This window comes from Chlamydomonas reinhardtii, chromosome 9 (assembly GCF_000002595.2).
Source record: "Chlamydomonas reinhardtii strain CC-503 cw92 mt+ chromosome 9, whole genome shotgun sequence".
NCBI classification, from domain to species: domain Eukaryota; kingdom Viridiplantae; phylum Chlorophyta; class Chlorophyceae; order Chlamydomonadales; family Chlamydomonadaceae; genus Chlamydomonas; species Chlamydomonas reinhardtii.
Window position 1 is genome coordinate 5,832,036 of NC_057012.1, and position 26,635 is coordinate 5,858,670.

Below are 26,635 nucleotides of genomic sequence, written 5' to 3' on the forward strand. Positions count from 1 at the left end.
TAGCCGCCCCGACCACGGGCCCACCTGTCGCACCGCTGGCGCCACCGCATCTAGAAATTCGCCATGCTCGCCTCCCGTCTTGAGTTTCGCCTTAGGTGCGTGTCCCTCACTCCCTCAACAAACAGGCCAATCCGCCAATGCCGCAATGCGGAGGGCCGTCTCCCAATGCCATGGACCTGACCCATGTCTGCTGAAGTGCTGAAGACGCTGTTTGCACTCGCGCAGGATTGCGGTCTGATCATCTGATGCGCGTGCTTGCTACGCTGCCTCCACTCGGCGTGCTGGTGCTGCAATGGCAGTATAGGGGATGTGGAGAGGCTGTCTAGGAACATCAATGCATATGCAATGGAACAGGTCACGTGCACAACACCGTCGAGCACGAACTCCAATACACCCTGGCTGGCCACAGAACTGCGTTGCGTTGCGCTGGCCCCGGCCCCGGCTAGGAGGAGTCGTGAGAAATCGAGACAACGGGCTTCGCAAGTTCATTTAACCTTACACAGGTGCAATGTGCAATCGCCACTGTCGGATGGCGTTTGTGTCTCTCAACCAGGAACCTTCCCTGCTCTCAACGCATGATCCACCAGTGTGCGTACCGTCCATACGCAAAACTTGTTGTACATTTATAGTGTACACACGGCAATACGAGGCCGCAGCTCGCTGCAGCAACCTCTCTTCGCCGCCCGCTTAAACCGTGCTCACCAGACCATCTCAAAAACCCGCAACGCGTGCGCGCCAGCGTTGAAAAACGGCACGCTCTGCCCGCGCCCGGCCCCTGGGAATAAGCTATGTAACCGTCCAGGATAACCCGCCATCACGGCTTGCCAGCTTGTCCAGTGCCTTGAAGTTTTGTCCAAGCCATGCCAAGCAATTTAGTTCTTGGCGGAGTCCTTCAGGCACACCTTGGAGGTGGGGTTGGACGAGCACAGCACCTGGCGGACGCTGGCCGTCTGGGGGGGGAGAGGTAGAGGGCAGCGGGAAGGAGGTGCGGGGAGAGGCGAATGTCAATACCGTAGTGAGGCACCACGACTCGAGGTGACAGCGAGAAAGGCTCCCCCATGCTTCCCTCCCTCCCCGGCATTAATCCTGAACGGAAGCAGCCGCGGACCTGAGAACTCAAGCGTGCCTGGGCGTTTGCAAATTACTGAGCAAATGGCCGAGCTTCGGCCAAGCCCCGCTTCGTCCCGCCTCAACACCCGCAAAATCCCCACTCCCTGTTAGTTGGCTCACCTCGGCGGCGTTGGCAATGGGGGCGAACACGACCATGGCAGCGGCGAAGACGCCCAGCACGGCGGGGGCGACCTTGGGTTTCTGTTCATGTTTTGTTTGGGGGAGAAATGAGGGGGAAAAGTCAGGAAGGGGAAGGGGTGAGGAGATGCAGGGATGGATCAGGAGAAAGGGTCCAGCGCAGCAAGCGCGTGTGCCACCAGGCGGTGTCGGACAAACCCCGGCATCACAACAAATGCATTGCGAGCCGAAACCGCGTGATGTGAGCGTGCAGATGAGCATGCATGCAATTGCGGCTACGTGTGGCGGCATTCAAGGACCTAGACGGTCGATGCGGATGCACATTGCGATATCGCACGCTGCTACTCCACGGCCGCTGGCGCGCGCTGAGGCCTCTCAGGCATGCGATAAGATATGGCACGCATCATGCGCTTGGTAAAGGACCAGCGCACGCGACCGGAAGCTTCCGGTGGCGTCCTCGTCACGAATGCAACCGCGTAAAGCTTGCAGGGCGACCCCGCAGTCGCTTGCTCGCACAGCGCTCACGCGGCAGCTCGCCCACCCCGGCTTCAGATATTTTCATCCCCCGGGTGCAAACTCACCGCAGCCTGGACGTTCTTGGCAGCCACGGGCTTAGCCGAGGAGACGCGAGCAGCGATCATTTTTAAGGTTGGGGTTGGAAAATGAGAGAAGTGAAATGAGGTGGTGTGTAAATTTATGCCCGTTTCCTTGCGGGCGAAGCAATTTATGCAGAATTCGAGTCCGTACGGATGTACGGTGTCTGGGGTGTCTTTGCGAGCATAGCGCCCCGTTGTCCCTCGGAGCTGTGTAATGCATTGCGAATTCAGTCACTCAAGCGTTCAGGTTTAGCAGCCACTCGAAAAGGGATCAGGCGAGGGTTCTCGCGCGGCACTTGCAATTTGCTTGCACGCCCTCTTGGCGCCCGTGGGCAAAAAAATAATGCATTTTCATTGTGCATTTACACGGAGCTCGCGTTGGCGTGCCGAATAAGTCGCGCGCGATGGTCCCGGCAGTCGGGGTGTAACGCTGGCGCGCCAACGCGACTCCCGCCAGCCTGGCCGCGCGCGCCCCGCCAGCGCACGCCTCGACGCATTGCGAGCGCCGCACGTGCCAATTTGCCATATGAGCCCATCTCCCCGATTACCCTTCACTCCCCTGCTCGATGCTGTGCGGTACAAGGCTGCGGCTTGCCAGGCTTGGCTGTAATCTGAGACTCACGTGCCTCAGGCGGGGCATCCTTCTGCATCATTGACATCCTCCACCCGAGTGCTGCTACTACTAAGCGAGGCCAGGACCGTCTGGTTGGACGACAGCTGACGTACCGTAGCAGTGTTCTGCTCACATTATCCGCCTCCAAGCCCTCCATGCAATGACGAGCGGCACGGTTTTCCGCCAACAACCTGCCTTCATTCCTTTTCCAATTTACAAGGTGCCTACGTGCTCACTTAGGCTCACTTGCGCACCCTTGCTCGCACTGGCACAGGCCGACCGCTGCGCGCACTTCAAAGCTCCCTCCTCCACCAATGTACCACACTTCAGCACACGTGCACGGCCGCGCCTGCGCCTTCCAGTAGTGATGCACTGCCCGATGGCCGGGAGGCCGTCTTCCCTCAGCCGCTAAGTTGCAGCAAAATGCAGCTTCCATGCACGGATCGCTGCTCCCGCGCAGTGCTGGGCACTTCAAGGTTGAGGCAATGTGTATGCTACCGCACAATGCTGCCGTACCATGTACAAGGAAGGTCCACACGAGGCCGTCTGCGGCATCATCCATGCTTGCATGGATACCCTCTCGCCCCCACATCTTCGCCCCCACCATCGCTTGTCTCACGTCCCGGCACGCTAGGCCCGGCCCCGGCCGGCGCTCTGCAAGGCTGCTGCACGTCCTCGGACCCCCACCTTTGCTCATTTCCTCCGAGTCAGCGCCCCAACCAACCTGCCAATCCTCATTCCAGTAATCGGTAAGTGCATGTGGGTTGGTGGGACAGAGGGCGCCCTCCCCTGCTGCATGCAATACATACATGCATGCTGTGTAAATTTTTTGGATATCTTAAATAGCGAGCATGTACAGTGGCAGCATTTGCAGTGGCGACATTGCAAGTACCAGTACCCTGCTTATCATGAACCAAGTGTGTTGCACCGCGTTGCAGTCGTGCAGCTGTCGGAGCGTGACGTTGCTTGTGGTCCTGAGCTAGCGCAGGCCTGACCACCAAACCCTCCTTCACCGGCGCCTCCTCATTCCGAGCTCCTGACCTCCACCTCCACCAACCCACGCTGCCGCAGGCATCCCACGGCGCCAGCGGTTCCACACGCCCACACGCCCACACGCCCAAGCCCTTCTTTCCTAATACTGAACTTGCACCCTTTTTGTTAGAGAACTGAAACATCACCCTGATTATTTAGGCTATTTGCAACACGAGCACGATGCCGGTCGCTGCGGCCTCGTTGCGCCATCACCGGCCGCCGGGCGCGGTTGTGTTGCCCGCCGCCGCCAGCGCCGCCCTCTCCGCCGCCAGGTAGGCGCACACGGGCTGCTGGTAGCTGGCCAGCCACTGCAGCCGCGACTGGGCGCGGCCCAGGATGCGGGAGCGCTCGAAGGACAGGCCTGCGCGGGGGGGGGGGGTACATTCATGATTAATTACGAAGTGAAGGCGTAGGGTTACATTCGTAGTCAATTAAGAAAGGGGGGGGGAGAACGGGTGGGGAACGGGTGGGGGAAAGGGGGCCGTCAAGACCAAGTCACACATGACCGTGACCCGAGGGGCGCAGGCGGCTGCGCGTCCACGTTGCGGGAGGCTGGGTTTCCTCCCTGTCCTCCATCCTCCCTCCCGCCCTTCTTCCAACCCTGCCTGGCACACACCACACATCAGACCGCTCCCGTTCCCCCTCCTCCCTCTTCCAGGCCCTGCCCGCCCCCGCCTGGCACCCACCCACAACCACCCACCCACCCTCCCAGCCACGCACCTGTGTCGTCGAGTCCGGGCCCCAGGAAGGCGGGGTCGTGCAGTGCTGCCATGAGGGTGGCCAGCTGGGCGGGCGTGTCCAGGCCGCGAGCCACGGCGCCCTCCAGCATGGACAGCGCGGCCAGGCCGCTGGCAGAGGGAGGGAGGCGGGCGGGGAGGGAGGCAGAGGGAGGAAGGGAGAGGGAGTCAGAGGGAGGGAGGGGCGGGGAGGCAGGCGGGAGGGGTGGGGAAGTCAGGAGAGGGTGCGGCAGCCCGGGGTGTGCTGAGGGGAGATACCGGATATGCTTAAGCACACACGCAGTTATGTAGATTTGCAACCAGGGTGTCCAGGGCCATTCGGGGCCGCACACTGCCGTTCTCGAGATCCACTGCCCTGCATTTCCCCTCCAACCCGGCCCGGCCCGGCCCAGTCCGACACTTCGCGGCAGCCGCAGCGCCGTCGCCACTCACTCTCCCGAGATCATGCGCGCGACGCCGAAGTTGGTCGAGTTGAGCATCACAAGGCTAAGGAGGTCGTTTCCGGGCGGCAGGCCCGGCGCCGTGCCCACGGTTGTCAGGTCGATAGTGGCGTTGCCGTTGGCGGCGGCGGCGGCGTTGGCGGCGGCGGCGGCGCGCACGGCGAAGAAGAGCTCGCGCTGGGCTGTGCCGTACATGCGGGACTGGAGGGTGGGGGCGGGGCGGGGTTTGGGAGTGTCAGGAGGGTGATTAGGCGAAACGTGTTGGATAGAGTATGGGCGAGAGGGAATGCGGTAGCATGGCCTGTAGCTTCATGCGTGGCTCGGAAAACACCCGAGCCGCTTGAGGCACGCCCCCTCCCCCCCCGCACAGTTTACACGCCATACCGGTGACCGCCCGCCCACCTCGGGCCCGCACCCAAACCCCGTGCCCAAACCCCCTTACCCACCCACCCACCCACCCACCCACCCCACCCACCCCACCCACCCCACCCACCCACCCACCCACGCCACCCACCCACCCACCCACCCACCCACGCCACCCACCCCACCCACCCACCCACCCACCCACCCACCCACCCACCCACCCACCCACCCACGCCACCCACCCACCCACCCACCCACCCACCCACCCACACTTACCCACTCATGCACCTACCCACCCACCCACACCTACCAGCACTCGCAGCGCCTCGGCCCGGGGCAGCGGCCGCACGTAGTAGGAGGACAGGTTCTGCAGGGGCCGGGGTGGAGGGGCACGTTTGGGGAATGGGGATGACGGGGGACACGTACACCGTATACACACGCAGTACCAGGCCGCGAGTAAACCACAGCAAAGGGTGCCAGCCACGCAGCCTGGCAGGCAACAACGCGAAAGCCCAGGCTGGGCGTTGCCACCGCACTCGCCCCAAGCGAAACACCACCCGCCCAGCCTGAGCCTTCGACACGCCCCCCCCCCCATGCGTGTCTCTGTGGTGTCCTACTGGAGTGAGCACAACCCCGCCCCTCCCCCTCCCCGCGCCTCCCCCGCCCCGCCCCGGCCCCCGCCCCGCCCGCACCTGCACCGCGCTCCAGTTCCCAGCCGCCGCCAGCACGCCCGCACGCAGCATGCCCAGCAGGTGGGCGCGGTGCGGGTACAGCCCCCGCGCGTAGGCCAGCGCGAACAGGCGGGTGGAGACGGTGTCGGGGTCGGCGGCGGCGGCCAGGGCGGCCAGCGTGGCGTTGAAGGCCGTGCCTGTGTTTGTGTGTGTGTGTGTGTGTGTGTGTGTGTGTGTGTGTGTGTGTGTTAAAAAACGAAACGAAAGCCCGCCCAGACGACGCCGGAGTTACTTACCGATACCCACCATTTTACCGAGCGTCGCGTGACTGTCGTGACCCAGGTAGTCATACTTACCCGCGATAAGCCTGGAACCCCACGGGCGACCATTCGGCCTGACCCCGCGATGCACCTGTATGCGTCCATGCTCCGCACCCTGGGCGCGCTAAACAACGTTTACCCAGCACGCCTAATTCCCGGATTCCCGCCCGCTGGTCGTAGTCGAGCTCACCTATAGGCAAAAGTGGAAGCATGGGCATAGGGCGGCAGCGAGGAAGTGTCACGGGCATGTGAATGGCAACGGCGACAAGAGAGGCGGCGTGCAGCAGACAAGCTAGGTATCACGCGCCCCAAATCCCGCCCACTAAGTTCAATAACACTATTGGAAGAGGGCGAGTAAGCGGTGGCACTGCGACTAAACGGGGTCGAGGCTGCATGGGGGACGTGGCGGGCGGCGGTTGCGGCGTTTCCAGACGCGTGTCAGGCTGGTGTGTGTGCGTGTGACGTGTGTGCGCCGTGGGCTGGCGGGAGCTGGCCTCCCGCTCCCCACTCCACGGCGGCACCGAGGCTAGGCACGCTCGCGGCCGCAGTGGCCGCGTCGGCTGTGCGTGACGAGCCCCCCACCCGTGTGTGTGTGTGTGTGTGTGTATGTGTGTGTGTGTGTGTGTGTGTGTGTGTATGTATATATGAAGTGGAGGGGGATTGCAAGGATGGTTGGAGAAGCGGTGGAAGTGGAGGCGGAGGGGAGGGGAAGGAAAGGGCAGGCAGGAGAAGGGGCGAGGATGGACGCGAAGGATGGAAGGAGGGGCGACACGCGGGAGGGGAGGGTTATGTGGCGTGCGTGCTGCGTGCCATGCTGGGGTGCGTCGGGTGCCTTGGTGAATGACACTAGGACAGGCAGGCGCGGCCGCCGGCGGGTGCCTGTGCCCCGTTTCCTCTTGTGGCGGAGAGAAGGGCAGCTGGGAATGCATCGGCCGCTGCGTGCGACCGCGGAGCCCAATCCCCCAATCCCCCAATGCCAGCCGCCGCCGCCGCCGCCGCCGCCGGCCCCGCGTACCTGCGTCCGGCCCGTTCGCCCCGCAGCCGTTGGGCGCACCCAGCGGTACCGCCAGCGCCGCCGCCAGCCAGTCCGGATCCACGTGGGCGGTTGAGGCCGTTGTGGTGGTGCTGGCGTTGAGGGCGGCCGCGGCCAGGCGGCAGGCGAAGGCTGTGGCGGCGGGCTCGCCCCACAGGGCGGCCTCGGTGATGAGGTTGGACTGGGACAGGCGCAGCAGGTAGGCCTCCGTGGCGGTGGCTGTGAGCGTGGTGGCGGGAAGGGGTTTGGGGAGGTGGTACATGCGTGATTGTAATTAAAAGTGGAGTGAAGAACGCAGAAGGGTGAGAGGGTTGCTGCGGTTGAGAAGGTGGTGGGTTTGAGTTTGTGCGGTTGAGAGACGGGAAGCGTGTGTGGCAAGCGTGTGTAAGCGTGTGGGTTGGCAACGGCGGGCGGGGGTGGTGCAGTGTCACCCGCCATGAGTAGTTGGGGTTGGTGGCGGCTGTGAGAGGAGGGGCTGCTTACGAAGAGCGATTTCCCCCTTCCGATACTCCCCACTCACTGGCCGAGATGCCGGCTGTGGCATTGCTACTGCTGTTGCTGCTGCCACTGCTACTGCCGCCGTCAGCCGCGATGACGGCTGCCGCCAGCGGCCCCAGGCGCGCCAGCACCCAGGAGGTCAGGTCGTCGTTGCAGGTGGGGGTGGCGGGGGAGGCGGAGGAGGTGGCCAGCAGGCCCTGAGGGGGGAGTGGCGGGTTGGCATGAGGGGTTACATTCATGATTAGCTAGAAAATGGTAGACGGTAGGCAATCTCGGGGAGGGGAGGGGCAGGGGCACCCACCCACCCACCCACCCGCCCCCACCTGCAGCATCTCCAGTGCGTACAGTGACAGCTGCGCAATGCTGTGCAGTCCGGCGCCGGTGCGGCTGAGCGGCCCCGCCAGGCCGGCGTCAATGGCCGCCAGCACCAGCGGCACCGGCGCGGCATTGCCGGCGGCGGACAGGCCGGGCACGGCGCCGGCGGGCAGCAGCGTGGTGGAGGCGGCCACGAAGGGGGAGAAGGCCTGGGGGGGGAGGGGAAGGAGGAGGAGGGGAAGGAGGGAGAGGGGAGGGGGAGGAGGGGCATGGGGGCAGAATGTCAGAGCATTTGTGGGCAGAGGAGGGAAGGCAAAGGGGAAGCGGCGTGGGATTCCATACACAGGCGCGCACAGTGATCTTGCACACACGCTCTTCCGTCCACACACGCTCCCCGCCTTCCCGCCTTCCCATCCACCCCCCCGTCCGCCCCCCCCGTCCCACCTCCAGCAGTGCGTCGTGTGTGACGGTCTGCGCGTCCAGCACCGCCGCCAGCCGGTCCGCCAGACCCGTGTCGCCCGCCTCGCCCGGCACGTCGTAGGCGTGGCCGGTGGTGTTGGTGCTGTTGGTGTTGGTGGTGTTGGTGGTGTTGGTGGTGTTGGTGTTGTGCAGGGGAATGGCCAGGCCGAAGCCGGCCTTGATCTTGGAGAGCAGGGACACCACGTGGGCTGCGGGCGGCAGGGGCCGAGGCGGGGGCGGGGTGATGAGGAGAAGGGCAGGGGAGGGGTTGAGCTGGGGCAGGGGTTAGGGGTCAGGGCAGGGGCGGTGCGGCAAGTCCGACCGTGCACGGTGCCAGGCAACGCGAACAACACCCTCTGATGAGAGATGGAGCCAATCCAAACCAGACCAAGCCAAACAGTTCAACAAGACGCAGGGCTCTTGCAGCTGCGGCCTCCTGCTACTCCCCGTCGTAACCCACCGCGAAGCACCGCCCCCGTCTTGGTTTGGTAGAGTTTGGAACAAACCACCCCCCTTCCCCTCCTCCCCCCTCTGCGCCCTAAATCAAGACGCCCCCTCCTCCCCCTCCCGCACCCCGCCCCTCCTCCGCTCCACTCACTCATGGTTGCGTTGCCGCCCGCCACCGCGCCCACCGGCCCCACGCCGGCGGGTGTGTTGTAGTTGGCCAGGTACATGGTGGTGAAGTCGGGGCGGCGCAGCAACCAGCCGTCAGAGGGCAGCGGCGTGCTCAGCGTGATCTGAAGGGCGAGGTTGTAAGGAGCGGGGGGAGCGGGGGAGTTGCATTCATGATTGGTTATGAAGTGAAGGGGGGTGGGGGTTGCAAGGATTGGTCCAGCGAAGTGTAGCGAGGTAGACAGCAGGCGTAGGGGGGAGACCCGGTGTGTGTGTGGGGGGGGGAGAGTTACATGCATACGAACGGCGTGTATCAAGGATGGAAGCGCCGACGGGGTATGCCATCCATATCTACTAAGAAGAAGCGATCTAACACCTCCCATCGCCCTGCAACCTCGCGACCCCACAGCACACACTCACAGTGGTGGGGTAGGTGCCGCTCGCGGTCACCACCGCCAGGGTGCTGTTGGCGCCCGCGCCCGCGCCGCCGCCCGCCGCCGACACCGCCAGCGGCAGCCACCAGCGGCGCGGCCAGCCGGGAGCGGAGGCGTTGTCGCCGTCGCCGCCCGGGCACACGAGCTGCGGGAAGCTGGAGGCGTTGGTGTTGCCTGGTGGCGGGGTGGGCGGGCGGGTTGTTGCGTGGGCGGGTGGCGGGCACGGTGGGTTGGGGGTGAGCGGAGGCGGTGTGGGCGCGATACAAGATACGGTATGTGTGTGGGGTTATGAATAATAGCATCTCTGTGTGTGCTTCCGACGTCACGTTAGATAGTACACACGCCCCATGTATCATGCAAACCGTCCGCAAAGAATGGCTAACCCCCCCTGGCTACTGAAGCCGGCCGCCCTGCCCCCGGGCACTCACCCTCGGGCCACAGGCCGTACCCGCACATGCGGCGCTGCGTCACCTGCAGCTGCGTCGTCAGAGCCACCGGGGCGGCAGCGGCGGGAGGCGCGGGAGAGGGCGGCGCCGGCGAGGGGGGTGCGGGCGAAGGGGGCTCCGGCGAGGGCGGAGCGGGAGACGGCGGCGCGGGCGAGGGCGGCTCGGGTGAAGGCGGGGAGGGGTCGGTCTGAAGCAGCCGGCGGCCGCCGGCGGCGCCCGCAGCAGAGGCGGCGGAAGAAACGGAGCGGAGGAGGAGGCGGCGTCGGCTGCTGGAGCCGCCGCTGCCGCCGCCGCTCAGGCCGCCGGTGCTAGGCGAGGCGGGAGGGGCGGGCTCGGGCGAGGGCGGCGCGGGGCTGGGCGGCTCGGGGGAGGGTGGCAGGGGCGCGGGCTCGGGGGAGGGCGGCGAGGGGTGGGTGGGAGGCGACGGCTCCGGCGAAGGAGGCGCAGGGGGCGATGGCTCCGGCGAAGGAGGCGCAGGGGGCGCGGACGGCGAGGGCGAGGGCGGGGAGGGATGGACTGGCGGCATGGGCTCAGGTGAGGGCGGCGCCGGGCTGGGCGGCGGCGTGTCTGCAAAACCCGCAAGCAGCGTACATGGGTCGTCAAGTACTTAACATTGGTTCTGTGGACTTCAATTTCCCACCCGTTAACTACCAAACCCGTTTTGCCGACTGCGCTCGGGCAACGCTTCGCACCTGGCCGGGGCGGCAGCAGCGGCGGCGCGGGCGGCGGCGATGGCGGCGGCGGCGGCGCAGGCGTCACGTCGGTGACCGCCACCACGGGTACGCCGGCGGTGGTGAGCCAAGACATGACGCCGTCGATGAAGGCCTGTGTGTGTGTTTGTGTATGTGTGTGTTTGTGTGTGTTTTTGTGTGTGTATGTGTGTATATGTGTGTGTAATTGTGATGTGATTGCAACTGCGTGCCACGTGTCTGCTAATTTTGCTTCCGCCTTATCCACTCCCAACGCGCGCGCGCAGACAGCATGCTGCGGAACCCCAATCACCCACGCAGCCCCCACCCACGCAACCGCCCCAACCACCCCCGCAACGGCCCCAACCGCCACCCCAACCGCCACCCACCGGCCCTAACCCCCAACTGCCCCAACCCCCTGCGCCCCGCACCTGTCGGCCGCCCAGCGCCGCCACCTCGGCGGGCGCGGTGGCGTTGCGGTCCGCGCCCACCGCCACGTCCGCGATGAGGCCCACCTGCAGCGGCGGCAGCGGCGGCAGCGGCGGCAGCGGCGGCAGCGGCGGCAGTGGTGGCAGTGGTGGAAGTGGCAGGGCAACAGTGGCAGCGGCAGCGGCGGCAGCGGCGGCAGTGGCAGCGGCGGCAGTGGCAGCGGCGGCATGCGCAGGACGGGATTAGCAACCGTCCATGATAGATCATTGTGATAGATAGACTGCACACACGCACACACACACACACACACCCACACGAACATGCCCACACCCACCAGGTCTGCCACGGTGGCGTTGCCGTACAGGTAGGGCCCGGTGGGCGCCAGCAGCGCCTGCAGTGCGGTGCGCAGGCCGCCGGGGCCGCCCGCCAGGCCGGAGGCGGCGGCCAGCACCGTGGCGCCCTGGGGTGCGGGGGGGGGGAGGGGGTTGCAAGGATGTTTGGAAAAATGGGGAGGGGTACATCCATGATTAGTCAAGAAGTGAAGGCGTAGCCAGGGACAGTGGCATAGGAAGGAGGGCGCGGGGCAAGTGCGACACGGGGGAAGGCGCGGGGTAAGTGCGACACGCGTGTTTGGTTTCGGTTTCGGCACGCAGCCCCGTTGGTGCGTCTGGGTGACAGAATAACGGATGTTTGTTTGGAGAACGCGCGGTCAAGATAGCGCAGTAGCGGACTGGCGGTGCACTACCCCCGCCGCCTGCCGGCCCAATTCACCTCGCGCACGCCATTACATATGCGGCAGCCCCGCCAGGTGCGCACACAAACACCGACACGCATTCCTCCCCCCCCCGCCGCCCCCCCCCCACGCACACACACAGAGACACACCCGCCTCGAACCTCTCTCCCCCTACCTTGGAGTAGGTCAGCAGCGACAGCCCGGCCATGGCTCCTCCGCCGCCCAGGACGGGGCGCGCGTTGGGGTCCTCATCCACCCACCTAGGCACACATGGCAAAACCACACAAGGTACGACACGACAGGAAGGGGGGTTGTAGAGGTAAGGAGGACCGCTGGAGTGTCAGGAGCCCCGCCATCCATGCAAGACGGAATGACTGAATCACAAAAGTATTGTTAGCATGTGAAGTGCCGCCGGTGCCCTGGCGGTACGCAAAGCAGTTGCGTTAACTGCGCACCCACCCATCCGTGCCCCTACACCAAATCCCAAACCCAAACAAAACCAAACCCCCCACCAAACCCACCCAACCCACATCAAACCAACCCAGCCTCGCACACGCACCGCGTGAGCGTGATGGGCCCGTCATGCACCCCGTGCATCTGGCCCAGCGGCGGCGACACGAACCGCCGCAGCTGCGACGTCAGCCCGCGCAGCGGCGCCGGGTAGCCCGGCAGCGGCACCGCCTCCGCCGCCGCCGCGCCCGCCGGGTCGGCGGCGGCGGCCGCCGTGCTGCGGCTGCCGCCGCCCGCCATGATGTACGACAGCACGCCGGCGACGCAGTCGTACTCGACGTACGAGGCCACGCCCTCGTTGACCATCAGGTTGTCCTGATCAGGACAGCGAAGGGAGCGGGGGAACAAGGAGGGGGGGAGGGACAGGGGTTGCACGGTGAAGGGAGGGTCAATGCACGCACGCTCCCACATAGCCCAGCCCGGTGACCCCCTTCCCTCTTCCTTGCCTTGGCACTGCGTCTCCCCCCCCCCCGAACATGCGTTGGCAAATGCTCGCGTGCTTCTACGGTGACACCCCCCATCCCCCAACACACACGAGCAGCGCGCACTCGTCCTAATTATCTACACAACACACACCCCAACACACATTTATATGCAATGTTTTCTATGCTCTTGTGGGAGGAAGGCCCCAGCTCGTCATCAAGTCCTTTTTCGGCGTTCCTGCTACACACATACACACACCCCACCCATCCTCCCACCCGCCCCTCCCCCAAACCCAACGCTCACCCAGTCCCTGCACGTGACCCAGTTGCCAAACCACTGGTGCGCCATTTCGTGACAAATCACGTCCGCAGCCTGGAACAGGTCCCACGAGGAGGAGGTGGCGGCGGCGGCGGCGGCAGGGACCGTGCCGGTGGCGGCGGCGCCGCCGTCGTACAGGAACCTGCACGGTAAACCCACCGGTAAGTAAGGACGCCCGTAAACGGACGACATACACACAATCACACACGTCTTGTGCCCCCCGGCCCTCCCCTGCACTCCGCAGCACCTTCCGCTTGTCACACCAACCCCTTCGATACACTAGCGCGCAAGCCACCCGCCACCCCACCAACCGACCAACCAACCACTCTAACCAACCACCCTGACCAACCCAACCGAAACCCAACCAACCCAACCCAACCCACCTGGCCGGGTCCATCAGCAGCAGCCCCCAGTTCTCCATGGCGTATGTCTTGCCCGGCACCGCCACCAGGTCCAGCTTGGGCAGCGGCAGCGCATAGCCCGTGTAGGCAGCGTAGAAGCTGGGGGAGGTTGGGGGTTGTAGAGGTTGGGGGGTTGGGAGGCGGGTTATATTCATGATTAAGAAGCGAAAGCTGTAGGTTGGCGGGGCGGTTGGCGGGGCTTTGCACAGATGGCACAGCGAAGTGTAGGTGAGGGTAGCCACTCATGCGAACGGTTTGTATGTATGAAACATGGAAGCCACGTGGGCTGGGCTGTAGCCACGTGGGCTGGGCTGTAGCCACGTGGGCTGGGTGCGTGTTTTGCTTCTTGGGGCCGCATTGCTGTCTCGACATGCTGGAGAGTGGAGTCTGAATCCGCCCTGTCCTCTGGCCCAACCCACACCCATGTGACCCGCGCGCGCCCCCTTCGCTGCAGTCTTCAGCGCATCACTGCATCCTGTACCGCTTTCCCAAGCATCTTTGCAACCCCACCCCACCGCCCCCCATCCCACCGCCCCCCCCCACACACACCCACACCCACCCACACCCACCCACACCCACCCACACCCACCCACCCACACCTACACACCCACACCCACACGCACCCACACGCACCCAAACGCACACACACGCACACACACCCACACGCCCCCGCCCCCCCGCCCCCTACCTGTAGGCCGCCGCCGCAATGTCCAGGCTGCCCCTCAGCCGCCCCTCCACGTCCATGCCCGCCGGGCCCCACACAGACACCGGCATGGAGCTGGCGACGCCGCTGGGGGGAGGCAGGAGGGCGGGGGGGGGGGGCGGAGAGAGGGGGAGAGAGGGGGAGAAGGGGAGAGGTTTCAGAGGGCGTGCGGCAAAGGGTCCACACATTTGGACATGGCAGCCAGCCCGCGCCCCGGCCCCGCGCCCGCCCCCCGGCGCCCCTCCCCCGCAACCCCTCACTTGATGCTGACGTTGACGGTGCGGCTGATCGCCGACATGTTGCCCACCGCCAGCGCCAGCAGGTAGCCCGACATGCGCGGGGTGGGCTGCGAGGGGAGGGGGGAGAGCGGGCGTGTGTGTGTTTGTGTGTTTGTGTGGTATTGGGTGGGTTGGCGTGGGTTGGGTTGGGTTGGAGGGGGTTGAAGGAGGTTGGAGGGGGGTGGAGGGGGTTGGAGGGGGTTGATGTGGGATGGAATGGGTTGGAGTGGGTTGGAGTGCAAGTTGTGAGTGGGCGTGGTCGGGAGCGTGGGAGGGGAGCGCAAGGCAGGGAGAGAGTGGCGGGGCTGCATGTGTATGCGCGGATGTGTGTTAATGTTTCAAGCACGCACACGGGGGCTGACGTGAGAGCTGACGCCGTGTGCGTGTGTGCGTGCGCGCTCACTGGTGCTTGTGCATAAGATGGGGGGGGGTTGCAAAGATGGGACAGAGAAGTGTTGCGAGGCAGCAAGCGGCACGTCCAGCGGGAGGGAGGGGCGTGCTGACACCGGGGGGCGGGAGGCGCGCCCGGCCTGACCTGGCCTGGCCTGACCCGCGCTCGCTCTCACCTGGAAGGTGTGCAGTGTGCGGCCGGGTGTGGCTGCGGGGGTGGAGGTGCTGAGCGGCATGTTGGACAGCGCTGTGAGGCCGTCGGGCGCCTCCACGGACAGAGTGAAGATGGCCTGGGGGAGGGAGGGCGCATGGCACGTGATGAAACGTGAAGCAGTAGCATTGGCATCAGCATTAGCATCAGCAACACCAGTAACCCTGATGACGGCTCCTCCCCGCAGTCAGGGCGTTTCTCCTCCCATGTCCTCTCTCGTGTCCTCTCTCGTGTCCTCTCTCGTGTCCTCTCCCGTGTCCCCTACTTTGACGCTCGCCCGCCCCCCCCCACCGCTCCCAAAACCCCGCCCGCCGCTCCCCGACCCCCCACCTACCTTGTAGCTGGGGTGGTCGAAGCACGGCAGCAGGAGGCCCGCGCTCGCGCCCTCCAGCTGCGTAGTCAGCAGCACACCCACACTCGAGGGGGTGGCGGCGGGGTTGGAGGTGGAGGAGGCGGGCAGGTCCGCGACCTGTGTGTGGGTTGGGCGGGTTCAGGGTGATCAGGTTGGATGTGGGGCTGGGGTTGACGAGGCACACAACCAGACCAGCGCCCAGCCCCGCCCACGGTCCACACCGCGCCGGCCCCAGGCTACCGCTGCGCCCTCTCCTCCCCTCCCCTCTCCTACACCTCAAACCGCGCGGTTACCCCTCCAGCTCCAGATTTCCAGCCATTTCACTGCCTTTGCCATTCCCACATGCCACCTTCCCCGCCCCTCCCTACCCGCCCTACTTACCTCTCTCCCTCCCTCCCCCAGGTCGTGCCAGGTTTTATTGGAGTGGGCTACCCCTCCCCCTTCACTTCTTAGATAATCACGAATGCAACACCCTCCCCCTCCCTACCCTCGGGCCCTGCCGCCACTCACCCAGGGCTCGGACGCGAACAGCCCCACGCCCGCCTCCGCGCCCCCCACCACGCCGCTGTAGGTGAGGGTGAGCTGCACCGCACTGCCCGCCGCCAGCACCGCCCCGCCCAGGTCCAGCACTAGGGCGGCGGAGCTGGCTGCGTTGTATGTGGGGATATTCGGAGGGGTTGCAAAGATTGGTGCAGGGAAGTGTAGCCAAGTAGACAGGGGGGTGACATTCATGATAATTTACGAAGGGCGGCGCGTGCGGCTGGTGTGTCTGAGAGGAACATGGCGAGCGGGGTTTGTACACGCATGCGCTCGTGTTCGTGTTCGTGCATTGTGCCTGCGGTGCGAACCATCCCCGCCCCCACCCCCTGACCCCTCCCGAGGACCCAGCCGCCCCCAGCTCACCCGCTATCACCGAGCCGGAGCAGTCCCGGCCGTCGCCACAGCCGCACACACACGTCGCGTTCGCGCCCGCGCCGCCCGCGCCCGCGCCCCCATCGCTCTGTGCCCGCCTCCGGATGCCGCCGCCACCAGTGCCGCCTCCCGCCGCCGGCGGCTCCGGCAGTGGCGGCTCCGGTGACGGCGGAGCCGGCGACGGCGGAGCCGGCGAAGGCGGCGACGGCGGCGGTGCCGCCGCCACCAGCGTCCAGTCCACCCTGCTTACATTCAGGCCGGCCGCGTTGAACACAAGACAAGAGGTATCGCCGGTCACGTCTAGCGAGATCGTGGCGACGCCGGTGAAGGGCGCGCCGACGGCGGCGCCCACTCCGGAGGGGTTGGCTGGCGAGGCGGCGACGCCGTTGGCAGCGGTGGAGTTGGGCGCGGAGAAGGCGGCTGCGTCGGGGAGCGACAGGCGCAGGGCGTAGTGTGTGGGTGCGGCGCTGGGGTCGAGCGGGAGAGCCGTGCCCTGCGTGTGGGGGCGGTGCGGTAGGAAGGGTGGAGGAGGGAGGGAGGCAGGTTGGAGGAGGGACGGAATCAGGGGGTAGGAACGACCTGAGATGTGTGCGTGTCGGTCATGCTGGCCTGGCCTGATATGGGTCGAGGGGCTGACAAGCAGCCGACGCCTCCCCCGCCCCCATGATGCCCGTCTCCTCCTGGTTTGTGGCCTTCGGTATCTTTGATATCCGGACCCAATGCGTTGCACTTCGGACTCACCGGGCACGCATAGCATCCCTTTGTGTCCTGCCTCGAACCCCCCTTCGTGCCCTGCCCTTGGTGCCCTGCCTCCAACCCCCTTGCTCACATTGTATGTGCACAGGTCCCGAAGCGAGGCGGGCGGCGGCGGCGGAGGCACCAGCGGCTCCGGCGAGGGCGGCGCAGGCGACGGCGGCTCCGGCGAGGGCGGTGCCGGCGGTTCCGGAGACGGAGGCGCGGGGCTGGGCGGTGCCGGAGGCGAGGGCGCGGGCGAGGGCGGGTCGGGCGAGGGCGGAGCCGGCGGCATGGGCGGCGGCGGGCTGCGGGCGGGAGAGCCCGCCGTCAGCGACACAGGCACCGCGATCACTGCGAGGTGGGAGCAGGAGGAGGCAGAGGCGGTGGCAAGGATGGGGGGGAGGAGGCAAGGAGGGAGAGGCAAAGAGGGAAGGAAGGGAAGGAGGGCAGCACCTAAAGCCATGCACACATGGACGTGCAAACACGCTGCTTGCTTGCTAGCGCATTCGCATGCGGCATGTCGACCGTCCCTCGGGTGCGTTTCCAACACAAGCCCTCTGCCTTCCTTGGTTATCCCTGACACGTCCGAACACACGCGAGCAAGCACACACTGCACCCGCACGCCCGCACCTATGCCAACGATGGCAATGGCCAACCACGCTAGCAGCACCAGCTTCCAGCGCGCCGCTAGCTTGTCGCTGAGCCGCTGGAAGTAGCCACCCGCGCCCCTGTGTGTGGTGGTGGTGGTGGTGGTGGGCGTGGCGGAAATGGTGGCGGCGTGGGGAGGCGGAGGCGGGTGAGAGGGCTGAAGGCGTGCGGCAGCCTGGACTAGCCCGACCCAAATGGCCCGACCCAATGCTAATAGTCCAGATGGCATGCCCGCTCCGCTGCACATTGTGGAGGCTACTTCCCTGACCATGGGGCCTATTCACTCGCCCAACCCATTCACGGAGCTGGGTCGCACGCTTCCGTGCCCTGTTATCTTTCTAACAACCACGCAAACTCCCAACCCATGCACTCTCTGACAGCCACGCACACGCACAACTACGCACACGCACAGCCACGCAAACGCACCTGGGGTAGGTGCTGGAAATCCCCAGAACCCCCGAGTTGAGCAACCGCGACGCGTCAGCATCGCCGTACGGGTCGCCGCCGCCAGCCCCGTCGCCGCCAACCGCCGGCGCGTAGCTGTAACCCACGCCGCCGCCAGATGACGAGCCCATCGGCGCGCCGTACATTCCGGTGCCGCTGACCTTGCCGTACACGGCTCCGCCGCCCGCGCCGCTGCCGTAGGCGTCGCCGTAGCCGCTGCCGCCGCTGGGACCGGCGCCGGCCGGTCCCCCTGCGCCCCACTGGCCGCCACCACTGCCGCTGACGCGGTAGCCTCCAACGCCCCTGTGGAATTGGGTAGGTGGGCGTGAATGGGGGGGTTACATTCATGATTGGGGGGGTCAGGTGGATGAGGTTGGCGTGTGTGGGTACTGCAACGGGGGCGGTGAGATGGGCGCAGCGGTGCATCGGGGCACTGCGGGGGCCCCGTGGTCCCCGCGGTTGCGAATGGATTCGGCGCCATGACTCGCCATGGTCCGTGTCCGTGTATTGGGGCTGGAGGCTGCAGGGCTTGTGTCAGGTGTATTGGGGCTGGCACGGGGGCTGGGGAAGGAAGGGGGGAGGGGGAGGGGACGCAGCTGCAGGAAGCTGCCGGCGAGCGCTGGTGGGCGGCCCCGGCCGCGTACGCAGACACACAGCCACGCATCGCAGGGATCCGGCCCGCATAGACTAGCTAGTGCGTCGCGCTTTGTTTGAAGTCCATTTTGCGGGTTCTGAGGGCAGGCGGGGAGGGGGACCGGGGGCCGCGGCATTCCGTCGGTGTGTTCCTGACACGATCACAGGCGGTGGTCCGACGCGGTCATGAGCAACGGCAGCAGCTTTTCCGTGTGTGCGCCTTCCAGCGCCACTACGAACACCGTCACTGCTTTTGCATGCTCGCAGCTGCGCCTAGCTGCCCTGAAGGGAAATGCTTTGCTGGTGGCTTGCGCTGGCGTGTGCGTGGCCAGGCCCGGGGGGGTAGGGGAAGCTGCACATGCGCGTTGACTAAACAGCTGCACGCATGTGAGGACCCGGCAAGGCAGTGCTGCAGCGGGCCATGTTTGCTGATCGCTGGTATAGCAGTGGGTGCATGCGGTGGCCTAGGTCCAGCACAAGGCGCGTCACTGACAGGGGGGGTGGGGGCTGTGCCTTCGCGAAGTCGCATACGGTCACGGAGGTAAGGCGCGTTTGCTTGCTCTCGTCTCAGCTTACCCGACGTCCCCAGCTTGTCGGTTGCTTGCGTCCGTGAGGTTTATGTCAGCGAGCTCCACCTCGCCCTCCCTGCGCGGAAAGGGACCACATCGGGTTCAACCATCAAACCCGCCTCCCCCCGCAGCCCCAAACTGCCGCCCCGGACGGCCGGCATAGGCAAATGCATATTGTCCTTGTCTTGCACGCACTCACCCGGGCGGTCTCCAGTTTTGCCTAATCATCTCGCTTGCGAAGCGTCAACCCGTTGGTAATCAATCTGAAAACGAGATGGTAGATCCTAACAAGCTTGCATCGCGTCTGATGGTTTTGGCCGGAGCGGGGCTCGCAAAAGAAGGCTTCCACGCGGAAGCTAACGGCGAAGCTTTCTGCCCCTGCCCTGTTACAGCCCTAAACTGTGCACACGGTTGATAAGTCGACCACTGTATCAAATGTATGTCATCCTGCGCCACTTTGAGCGAGGCTGAAAGCCCGCCATGACGCAAAAACGTAATCATCCACCCCTACTTTGGCGTATCGCTAAGTCGCAACGAACGGCAATATTTCTGCCTTAGACGGGCGGGTGTAGACGCCGTCGAGAGACTGGTGAGAACTGCAAGCGCAGGCACGCACCTGCAACCACTCGCTTTCCCCCAAAGGCCACCCCACGAGGCCACCCCTTCCCTGCACTCGCCGAAGGCCGGCCTCAGCACCCAGCAGCCCACGGGGGCCACACGGGCCTCCCTTCCAGTCTTGCTTCCAGCAGCCAGGCAAGCCCACCGAAGCCAGGAGGCTGGGAGGCACCTCCCCTACAGCTGCGCGCCACATGCTCCCATACGACCCTGTACGACTGTGACCACACACTTCGACAGCTGCAGGCCTGCAGCACTTGCCGCCTCACCGCCTCGCGTGGGCCATTGGGTAGGGTCCCTACTTCTTAACGCCGCTGATGAGCGGGCCGCCGGGCCCGCATCCCCTCGGACAGGTGTGTCTCTGGCCTCGGATTCTCGAAAGCTTCCCAGTTCCGAGGCCCGAAGCCTTTCAGAGGGTACAGCTGTACAGGAGTACAGACACGGACACACGGTAGAGCAGTCAATCAAAGCGCCCCCGCTGGCTGGTGGGATGTGCACCACATGCGAGCTTGCCTGCTTGCTAATTGTGAACCCAGGCTGTTGCTTCGGATGTTGCACTGGATGGGCCCAATGAGAGCAATCGTACTGCTGGAGTCAGGAAGCAACCATCAACGGAACGGTCGTACCGCACACGATGCGCGATTGCCCGAACTGGGGTGCGAGGGGGGGGGGGGGGCGGGAGCACTCGAGTTCTTGAGCATGGCAGTGGTATCGCTGTCACCGTGTTTACAATGCTGGGGCACGGGTAGGGCACACCCTTCCAGCGCAGGGCACGCGCGCGCCTGTCACTCTGAAGCCTTCTAACCGCCACGTTTGTCTTAAACAATGCCAGGTTTGGCGCCCCGCGCCCCGCAAGCACTATAGCTGCCGCGTGCCGGCAAGCATCACGTCACACACGTCGCGGCTTGAAAGCACACTTATTGTGAAGGTACTCCTGCATGACCTTCCGGCACATGCAACACCGTATTCTGTCATGTCAAGCGCATAAGACTTCGGTTTAGCCCACGCCCGCTCAGCCACATATTATTGGTCATAAGCCGTGCGACGGGACGGGGTTATTGGCCATAAGCCATTGCATGGTCAAGGCCCCGGCTACAGCGCATGCGACACACGAACGCCTTGCACGCATTGGCGTGTCAACAAATACGTGTCATAGGTAATGATAAAGCACGACATCCACACCCGCATGCCAAGAACACAGACTGACCCAGACGCCCATAGCCAGAGCCGTATGGCCTACCAGTACTCGGAATACTCATCTTACGGTACTGTCTGTCTCGATTTCTCTCCGAAGCCCCCAAACGAACAAACATGTTTGTCTTTGTACGGATGTACACTGCACGCGCAGCACACGAGCGTGCATAATGGGACGGCGCAGACCCTTTCCCCCCGGCCCGAATCACCGAGAGACCTCGCCCATCCCACACACACCAGCTCAATGGCGCTGCAAAGCTGTCGCCGCTACTGCAGGACACAGCTAGCTACCAATTCTGCAAACACCTGTCCGGCACGGCTTGCGCGCAAGAGTAATAAATAATAACGGCCGCGGCAGGGGGGTTCTTGTTTGCATGCACACAGCCACGGGTGCCTCACGGCCCACGGGCAGTCCTCTCCTCCCTGCAGACCTGTCCATTTGCAAAGTGGACCTATTCCATTCAGTGTCGTGTTTAATGTAATTTGATCGTTTAGCTATGATATTCCTTTACCTTGTATAATTGAGTCACATAAGGCCGTCATGTGCCATATACGCTCCTCCCGTGCGCAAAACCCATACTCTGATGGAGATTGAAAGGGTCTCAGCGCAAGTCGCACGCAAAAGCCAGCCCCAGGCCAATCAACGCACCGCGAACTCCTTGAAAGCCGCCGGCAGTCATGTGAAATCCGTCCGGGCGCGCTGCCACTCCGCATCTAGTCAAGATCCGCCGATCCGCACCGGACCACCCTCAAAATGTTGGCTAAGGCCATCCTACGAAACAACGCCAGGCCTTCTCCTTACGGGTGGCTTATCAAAATCCGATACCAGCATGCGGATGTAAAAGGAGGAAAGTGTGGCGCGCGAAGAACGCCTTTGCGAAAAGCTTGACAACACAGTGGGGCGCGCGAAGAACGCCACGGGGTTGCAATAAGAAACAAAGAAGTGCACACACACGGCACACCGGTCCGCTCAGCATGTCACCCGCTATGCCGACAGCTACCGCTGGCGTCGCAGTATGCCCATGCTTTTATTCTCAAACCAAAAGGCACAAGGTGGTTGTGTGCTGGGGTCGAGGCGCGCGGCACGAAGAACCGGGCCCTAACCCCAACAGGCCAACACACCAGCACGTCGGCTTGCAACACATTGCTAATTCCTGTAGCCGCATGCATGATGGTGATAATGATGCCAGTATCAACTCCAGTTCCTTATCATTGATTAAGATCGACATCAGGTGCAAAATGGATGCGGAGACCATGCCATTGAGGCACCGGCACGCGGCACGAAAAACCGCGCCCGGACTCCTTGAATTAGATCGCATAAGCGCACACGCAGGACCCTAAAGGTTCACATTCACAACAAGGTCGCATGTCACAGGCGGCACAGGCCACAGGCACAAGAATGGAAGGTGCTATGCTTGCTTCCAGCCGGGAACTCCTCGTTCTGGCGATGGCCGATTCGCCGACACGCTACACCGGACAGCGTGCTGAAGGGCCGCCCGGAGCCCAGGGCAGCACCGGCACGAAGAACCGGGATGGGCTCCAGGTGCCATCAGATCAAGCCGCGGCGTTAATTTATTCATTTCTGTTGTTGTTCTTGTTGTTGTCGTTGCTGCTGTCTGTTGTCTTGTTCACGGAGAGGAGGAGACGGGGCTGGTGCGGAGGCTGGTGGCTGGGTGGGGGCGGGCTGCATTGAGCCATCCATACACTTCGGCGAAGACGGCGGAGGCGTGGTGGATGAAAGGGTGGGGAGGTGGCGAGAGGGTGAGGAGGAGGCGAGAAGGGGAGGAGGCGGCGAGCGGGGAAGGCGGCGAGAGGAGAGGGAAGATGGGGGAGAAGGCGGGAAGATGTGGAGGTGGCGACATCGGAGGAGGCGACATCGGGCGGAGGAGGCGAGAAGGGGCTGACGCAGCGGCTTCAGAGGAGGCGACTTGGGGAGGATACAACTTGGAGAGGAGGTGAAAAATCAAGGCGAGGATGCGCCTTGGAAGGTTGAAGATGTGGCGACGGTGTCGAGGGTGATGAAGCTGCGAAGACTTCGGGCAGGGCCAGGGCTGCCGGCACATAGAACCGGGGTGGCCGCATCCGCAGCCTCTAGCAGGCACTTATTCGCTTATTATAGACACCGCGCGAGGGACTGGTGGGGAGGCCGTGGATGACGACTTGCGGCTCGTTCCTGTAGGGCAGGAGCAGGACGCGAGGCGGCCAAGGGTGGGGTTTTCAGGCCAAGGGCGCTCGTCGAAGGCAGTACTACGCATCCTGTTGTGAGGATGGGAGCATGGATTGTAAATTACGGTAACCGCGGTAACGCGAACTGTGGATGTTGGTGCAGCCCTGGGCGAATGTGCTTGTGCACCGTCGAAATTCACGCGTCTGCGTCAGCCTTCGGCCGGGATCGCATGTTGGGCGCCGGGGCAGCCAATTCACATTATACACGTAACTGACGCCATTAGGCAAATCGGCGGCTGGCTTTGATCCGCCGGTTCCCGCCCTCGCGGCATATCGACGTGTCAGTGCACACGCTCAAGCTGCCGCCGTCGCCGACCCGCCGCTGACTCACCGAGCATTGAGCATGCAGCAACCTTCATATGGCCATGCATGGAAAGACTATTGAGCGCCGGGCGTCCATCCGGCGGCACTACAACTGAAGCATGCCGAGGAGCCACGAGGCCGCCGCTTTGAAGCCCGTAGAGCGCGTAGTAGGACAAGTCAATGTTTATAACCGCTGTGGCAGTATCTTCTCTGCGCGCGATAGTATGCGTCAAACAAATGCGCCCTGGGCTCTGCCCTGGGCTTCGGCTCGCAGCCCTGAGGGCTGTGCCGAGCAGGGCAGCGATCTGGTCGATACAACTATGTTGTATGCCGGATAAAAGCGGCCTCAAGCCTCAAGTATTACGGCCGGCATCCCCTCAGGAACCGGTTCCACAGCGGATCCAGGCACGGCGAGTTTCTGACTGTGTTCGACCCAATCTTCGCCAGTCGCCAATCAATTCCAGCGCAATGCCAGCCGAAACTCGCGCATTACGTGTAGTGCTGTGTTCTTTCCGCCGACTAGGACCTGGGGCGTCGTCCGTGGGGCGCGTCGGTCCGGTTCTGCTCGGCACGAGCCTGGCTTTTTTGATGTTAGATTATAACGGGAGCACGGCTCCACGGTACTGTAAAGTTTGTTGATGCTCTCTGTCAGACAAAACGTATATTCGAACCGCGTTCCGCGTCGATGCGCCAGCCACGGCTCCGACGTCTGCAGCCAGGGTTACGCGCACGGAACTCAACCGACGCATTACATGTCCTTGAGCTCATGCGTGGGCAGGCGAAGCGTTGCGGGCACTCGCCCACGCAAGCCCAGGGACTCGCGCCCCGAGGACAAGCGCACGCAGGGACTCGCGCCCCGAGGACCAAGCGCACGCTGGCCATCCTTGGCATACGGGGAAAGCTGGGGATCAAATCTCTGTGCGCATGTGTCAGCGCACGGCAGTGCATCCCCGGACCCGGAGGGCAGGGTGACGCGGCACCGAACTGCCCGCCAACCCGCCCCTCTCCTGGCGCGATCAGCCCACGGATCAGCCGCCCCTCTGTGCCGAGGGTCCTCGAACGCGGGCCACACGGCTGCCCCCCCCCCCCTACACCAGGGTTGCCTAGTACGCGACCCTCTCGCCATAATACGCGTATTAATACAGCGTACTAGGATTTCTAGTACAGTACGTTAAAATACGGTGCATAATACGCTGGGCCAGGAAATCCGGGGGGAAAGCCGATGCAAACACGACACGCGTGCCCGCACCATGCCCGAATCGGTGTGAATTTGGATTTGCGCGGCCATAGTCTTCTAGCGGAATTTTCTTCAACTTATTATACTCATATTGTTATAAGAAAACACAGCTGCAGTGCGCAGAGCGGCGAACTTCGACGGACATCCTTTCCAGCAACCCTCGCGCCCCTCGCCCGCCACGGCGCTGCCACGGCCCACCCCGCTGGTTTCCCCAGCACAACGTATTTTCCAACGTACTAGCCGACGAGGGCAGCGTACAGTACGTAGTACAGTACGTAGTACATAGTACGCGTACTACGAACTATGCAACCCTGCCCTACACACACACACACACACACACACACACACACACACACACACACACACACACACACACACACACACACACACACACACACACACACGCACACACGCACACACACACACACACACACACACACACACACACACACACACACACACACACACACACACACACACACACACACACACACACACACACACACACACACACACACACACACACACACACACACACACACCTCGGGAGCGTTTGGCAGCCCCCTCTCGTGTTTAGGCTCGTGGCTCGTGACCCGCTGTTGCCCACATCCCCTGTTGCCCCTTCAAGCTTTCTCTGAAGCAGCTCGTGTTTGTGGTTCGACGCGGCGTTGGGACGTACGCCGCGCTTTGGTCAGTTTGGCTGCCAGTACGGGAAAGACCCTACATTGAATTACCGTAACGGTACGCACATTATGGGTTGCGGATTACACCGTGTACGGTCTGTGCAGCCCTGCAGGCTGTAGGTATCGTTGCCGTACTGGCACTGTACTGCTTCGGGCAGCAGTACTGCATGCAGCCGCAACCTCGACCTCCACGGCTCTAGCAGCCGTCCAGCCCCCCACCAGAGCGGACAGTGAGACAGCCTGCCAGTCTTCCAGACCACTCTTGCGCTGGCCAGTTGCGTGTGTGGTTACAAGGTGGTGCGCACGATGGTTGCGACTTTGTGCCTGTGCCTTCCTGTCTCGTGAGGCGGGACGGGGTGCCCCTAGCAACGCGAACAAATGGCATCGCCCTTTCAATTCCCGTGGGCGGGTGCGCAGTTACTGTGCACACTGTGATTGGCCCTGTTTGAAGTTGATCCGCCGACAGGCCAACCCTCCCCCTCGAAGTTGGATTCCACCACTCCATGTGCTCAGCCGCTCCATGTGCTCAAAACATCCACACAAGGCCGCCAACGGCCACAGCAACAGCCACAGCAACACAGCACCGCGCCAAGCACGGCGCCAAGCACGGCGCAAAGCACGACAGGCGCATCACGACAAGAACGGGTCCGCGGGGAGCACCCCTCACGTCTTCCACACCCACCTCATACTGCTGCACATCTACCAAAGCGGTGCGGTCGCCCGCGCGTACTGGATCCAGACGCCATGCTGTGCGCGCGCGCGTGCTCACTCACTGCTGGCCGCGTGCCAGACCGCAACCCACACATACACACAAGGGCCATCCATCCGCTAGCAAGCAGCGCCAGCTATCAAGGTTGTGCCTCGCCGCGTGTGTCAGTACGTGTCAAGTCAGTAACACATCGCCCCGTGGCACCAATGCCAGCCTTGCATCGCAGCCGACGCAAAAAGACAAGCAAGGTGGCTCTCGCAACAAGAAAATAATCCAATCCAGCGAACCCCGCAGCATCCACGGAAGCCAGTCCCTCCATCCCCAATCTCACGCTCCCGCGTCGCACCAATTGAATCGCTGGCGGGACTTGAGCAATATGATGTTGTGAGGTGTGTCACACACGGTGCGTGTACCAGTGCGCCCAAGGCGCATCGGCCATGGCCCGCAGCGAACTCGCTGCCACATCGCAGCGC

The 26,635-nt window shown here is 64.0% G+C and overlaps 4 protein-coding genes across 6 annotated transcripts in view; all 4 read right to left on the bottom strand.

Moving 5' to 3' along the window:
* Positions 1 to 483: 483 nt before the first annotated feature.
* CHLRE_09g402219v5 (uncharacterized protein) lies at positions 484 to 2,141 on the bottom strand. 2 transcript variants are annotated; one of them, XM_043066063.1, is made up of 3 exons: positions 1,830 to 2,141; positions 1,231 to 1,311; positions 484 to 950 (listed from the first exon to the last, which is right to left on the bottom strand). In XM_043066063.1, exons 1-3 carry the CDS (start codon positions 1,887 to 1,889, stop codon positions 873 to 875), a joined length of 219 nt encoding a protein of 72 aa, XP_042921421.1. In that variant the 5' UTR covers positions 1,890 to 2,141; the 3' UTR covers positions 484 to 872. The 2 variants fall into 2 exon arrangements, with proteins under 2 accessions (XP_042921421.1, XP_042921420.1); XM_043066062.1 differs by having other exon boundaries at positions 1,830 to 1,929.
* CHLRE_09g402256v5 (uncharacterized protein) lies at positions 1,976 to 19,711 on the bottom strand. Of its 2 annotated transcripts, none has more exons than XM_043066064.1 (30): positions 19,395 to 19,711; positions 19,203 to 19,271; positions 17,976 to 18,296; positions 17,532 to 17,629; positions 16,996 to 17,252; positions 16,158 to 16,659; positions 15,765 to 15,901; positions 15,237 to 15,371; positions 14,868 to 14,981; positions 14,284 to 14,369; positions 14,009 to 14,110; positions 13,303 to 13,419; positions 12,905 to 13,061; positions 12,228 to 12,493; positions 11,844 to 11,928; positions 11,270 to 11,395; positions 10,938 to 11,021; positions 10,510 to 10,642; positions 9,800 to 10,384; positions 9,358 to 9,545; positions 8,924 to 9,062; positions 8,311 to 8,534; positions 7,875 to 8,075; positions 7,574 to 7,748; positions 7,036 to 7,272; positions 5,722 to 5,897; positions 5,340 to 5,396; positions 4,659 to 4,867; positions 4,210 to 4,337; positions 1,976 to 3,850 (listed from the first exon to the last, which is right to left on the bottom strand). In XM_043066064.1, exons 1-30 carry the CDS (start codon positions 19,421 to 19,423, stop codon positions 3,699 to 3,701), a joined length of 5,289 nt encoding a protein of 1,762 aa, XP_042921418.1. In that variant the 5' UTR covers positions 19,424 to 19,711; the 3' UTR covers positions 1,976 to 3,698. The 2 variants fall into 2 exon arrangements, with proteins under 2 accessions (XP_042921418.1, XP_042921419.1); XM_043066065.1 differs by having other exon boundaries at positions 2,195 to 3,850.
* An 813-nt stretch (positions 19,712 to 20,524) lies between these two features.
* CHLRE_09g402293v5 (uncharacterized protein) lies at positions 20,525 to 24,122 on the bottom strand. The gene is made up of 2 exons (XM_043066066.1): positions 23,562 to 24,122; positions 20,525 to 23,177 (listed from the first exon to the last, which is right to left on the bottom strand). The coding sequence occupies exon 2, from the start codon at positions 22,879 to 22,881 to the stop codon at positions 22,633 to 22,635; it is 249 nt and encodes an 82-aa protein (XP_042921422.1). The 5' UTR covers positions 22,882 to 23,177; positions 23,562 to 24,122; the 3' UTR covers positions 20,525 to 22,632.
* Positions 24,123 to 25,728: 1,606 nt separating this feature from the next.
* Positions 25,729 to 26,635, bottom strand: part of CHLRE_09g402330v5 (uncharacterized protein) — a 14,224-nt gene continuing 13,317 nt past the window's right edge. Inside the window, exon 19 of the mRNA XM_043066070.1 lies at positions 25,729 to 26,635. This exon is cut by the window's right edge and continues 1,269 nt beyond it. The gene's annotated coding sequence lies outside the window, so the exon portion shown is untranslated.

Bases quoted from the DNA above. Each gene is read 5' to 3' on its own strand.
- CHLRE_09g402219v5 (XM_043066063.1), bottom strand. From the start codon at position 1,889: ATGATCGCTGCTCGCGTCTCCTCGGCTAAGCCCGTGGCTGCCAAGAAC. The intron at 1,312-1,829 runs GTGAGTTTGCAC...AAACATGAACAG, and splicing joins CCAAGAACGTCCAGGCTGCG to AAACCCAAGGTCGCCCCCGC. The intron at 951-1,230 runs GTGAGCCAACTA...CTCCCCCCCCAG, and splicing joins CCATTGCCAACGCCGCCGAG to ACGGCCAGCGTCCGCCAGGT.
- CHLRE_09g402256v5 (XM_043066064.1), bottom strand. From the start codon at position 19,423: ATGATTAGGCAAAACTGGAGACCGCCCGG. The intron at 15,902-16,157 runs GTGAGCTGGGGG...CATACAACGCAG, and splicing joins CTCCGGCTCGGTGATAGCGG to CCAGCTCCGCCGCCCTAGTG. The intron at 14,982-15,236 runs GTAGGTGGGGGG...TCCCTCCCCCAG, and splicing joins TCGACCACCCCAGCTACAAG to GCCATCTTCACTCTGTCCGT.
- CHLRE_09g402293v5 (XM_043066066.1), bottom strand. From the start codon at position 22,881: ATGTCGCCTCCTCCGATGTCGCCACCTCCACATCTTCCCGCCTTCTCC.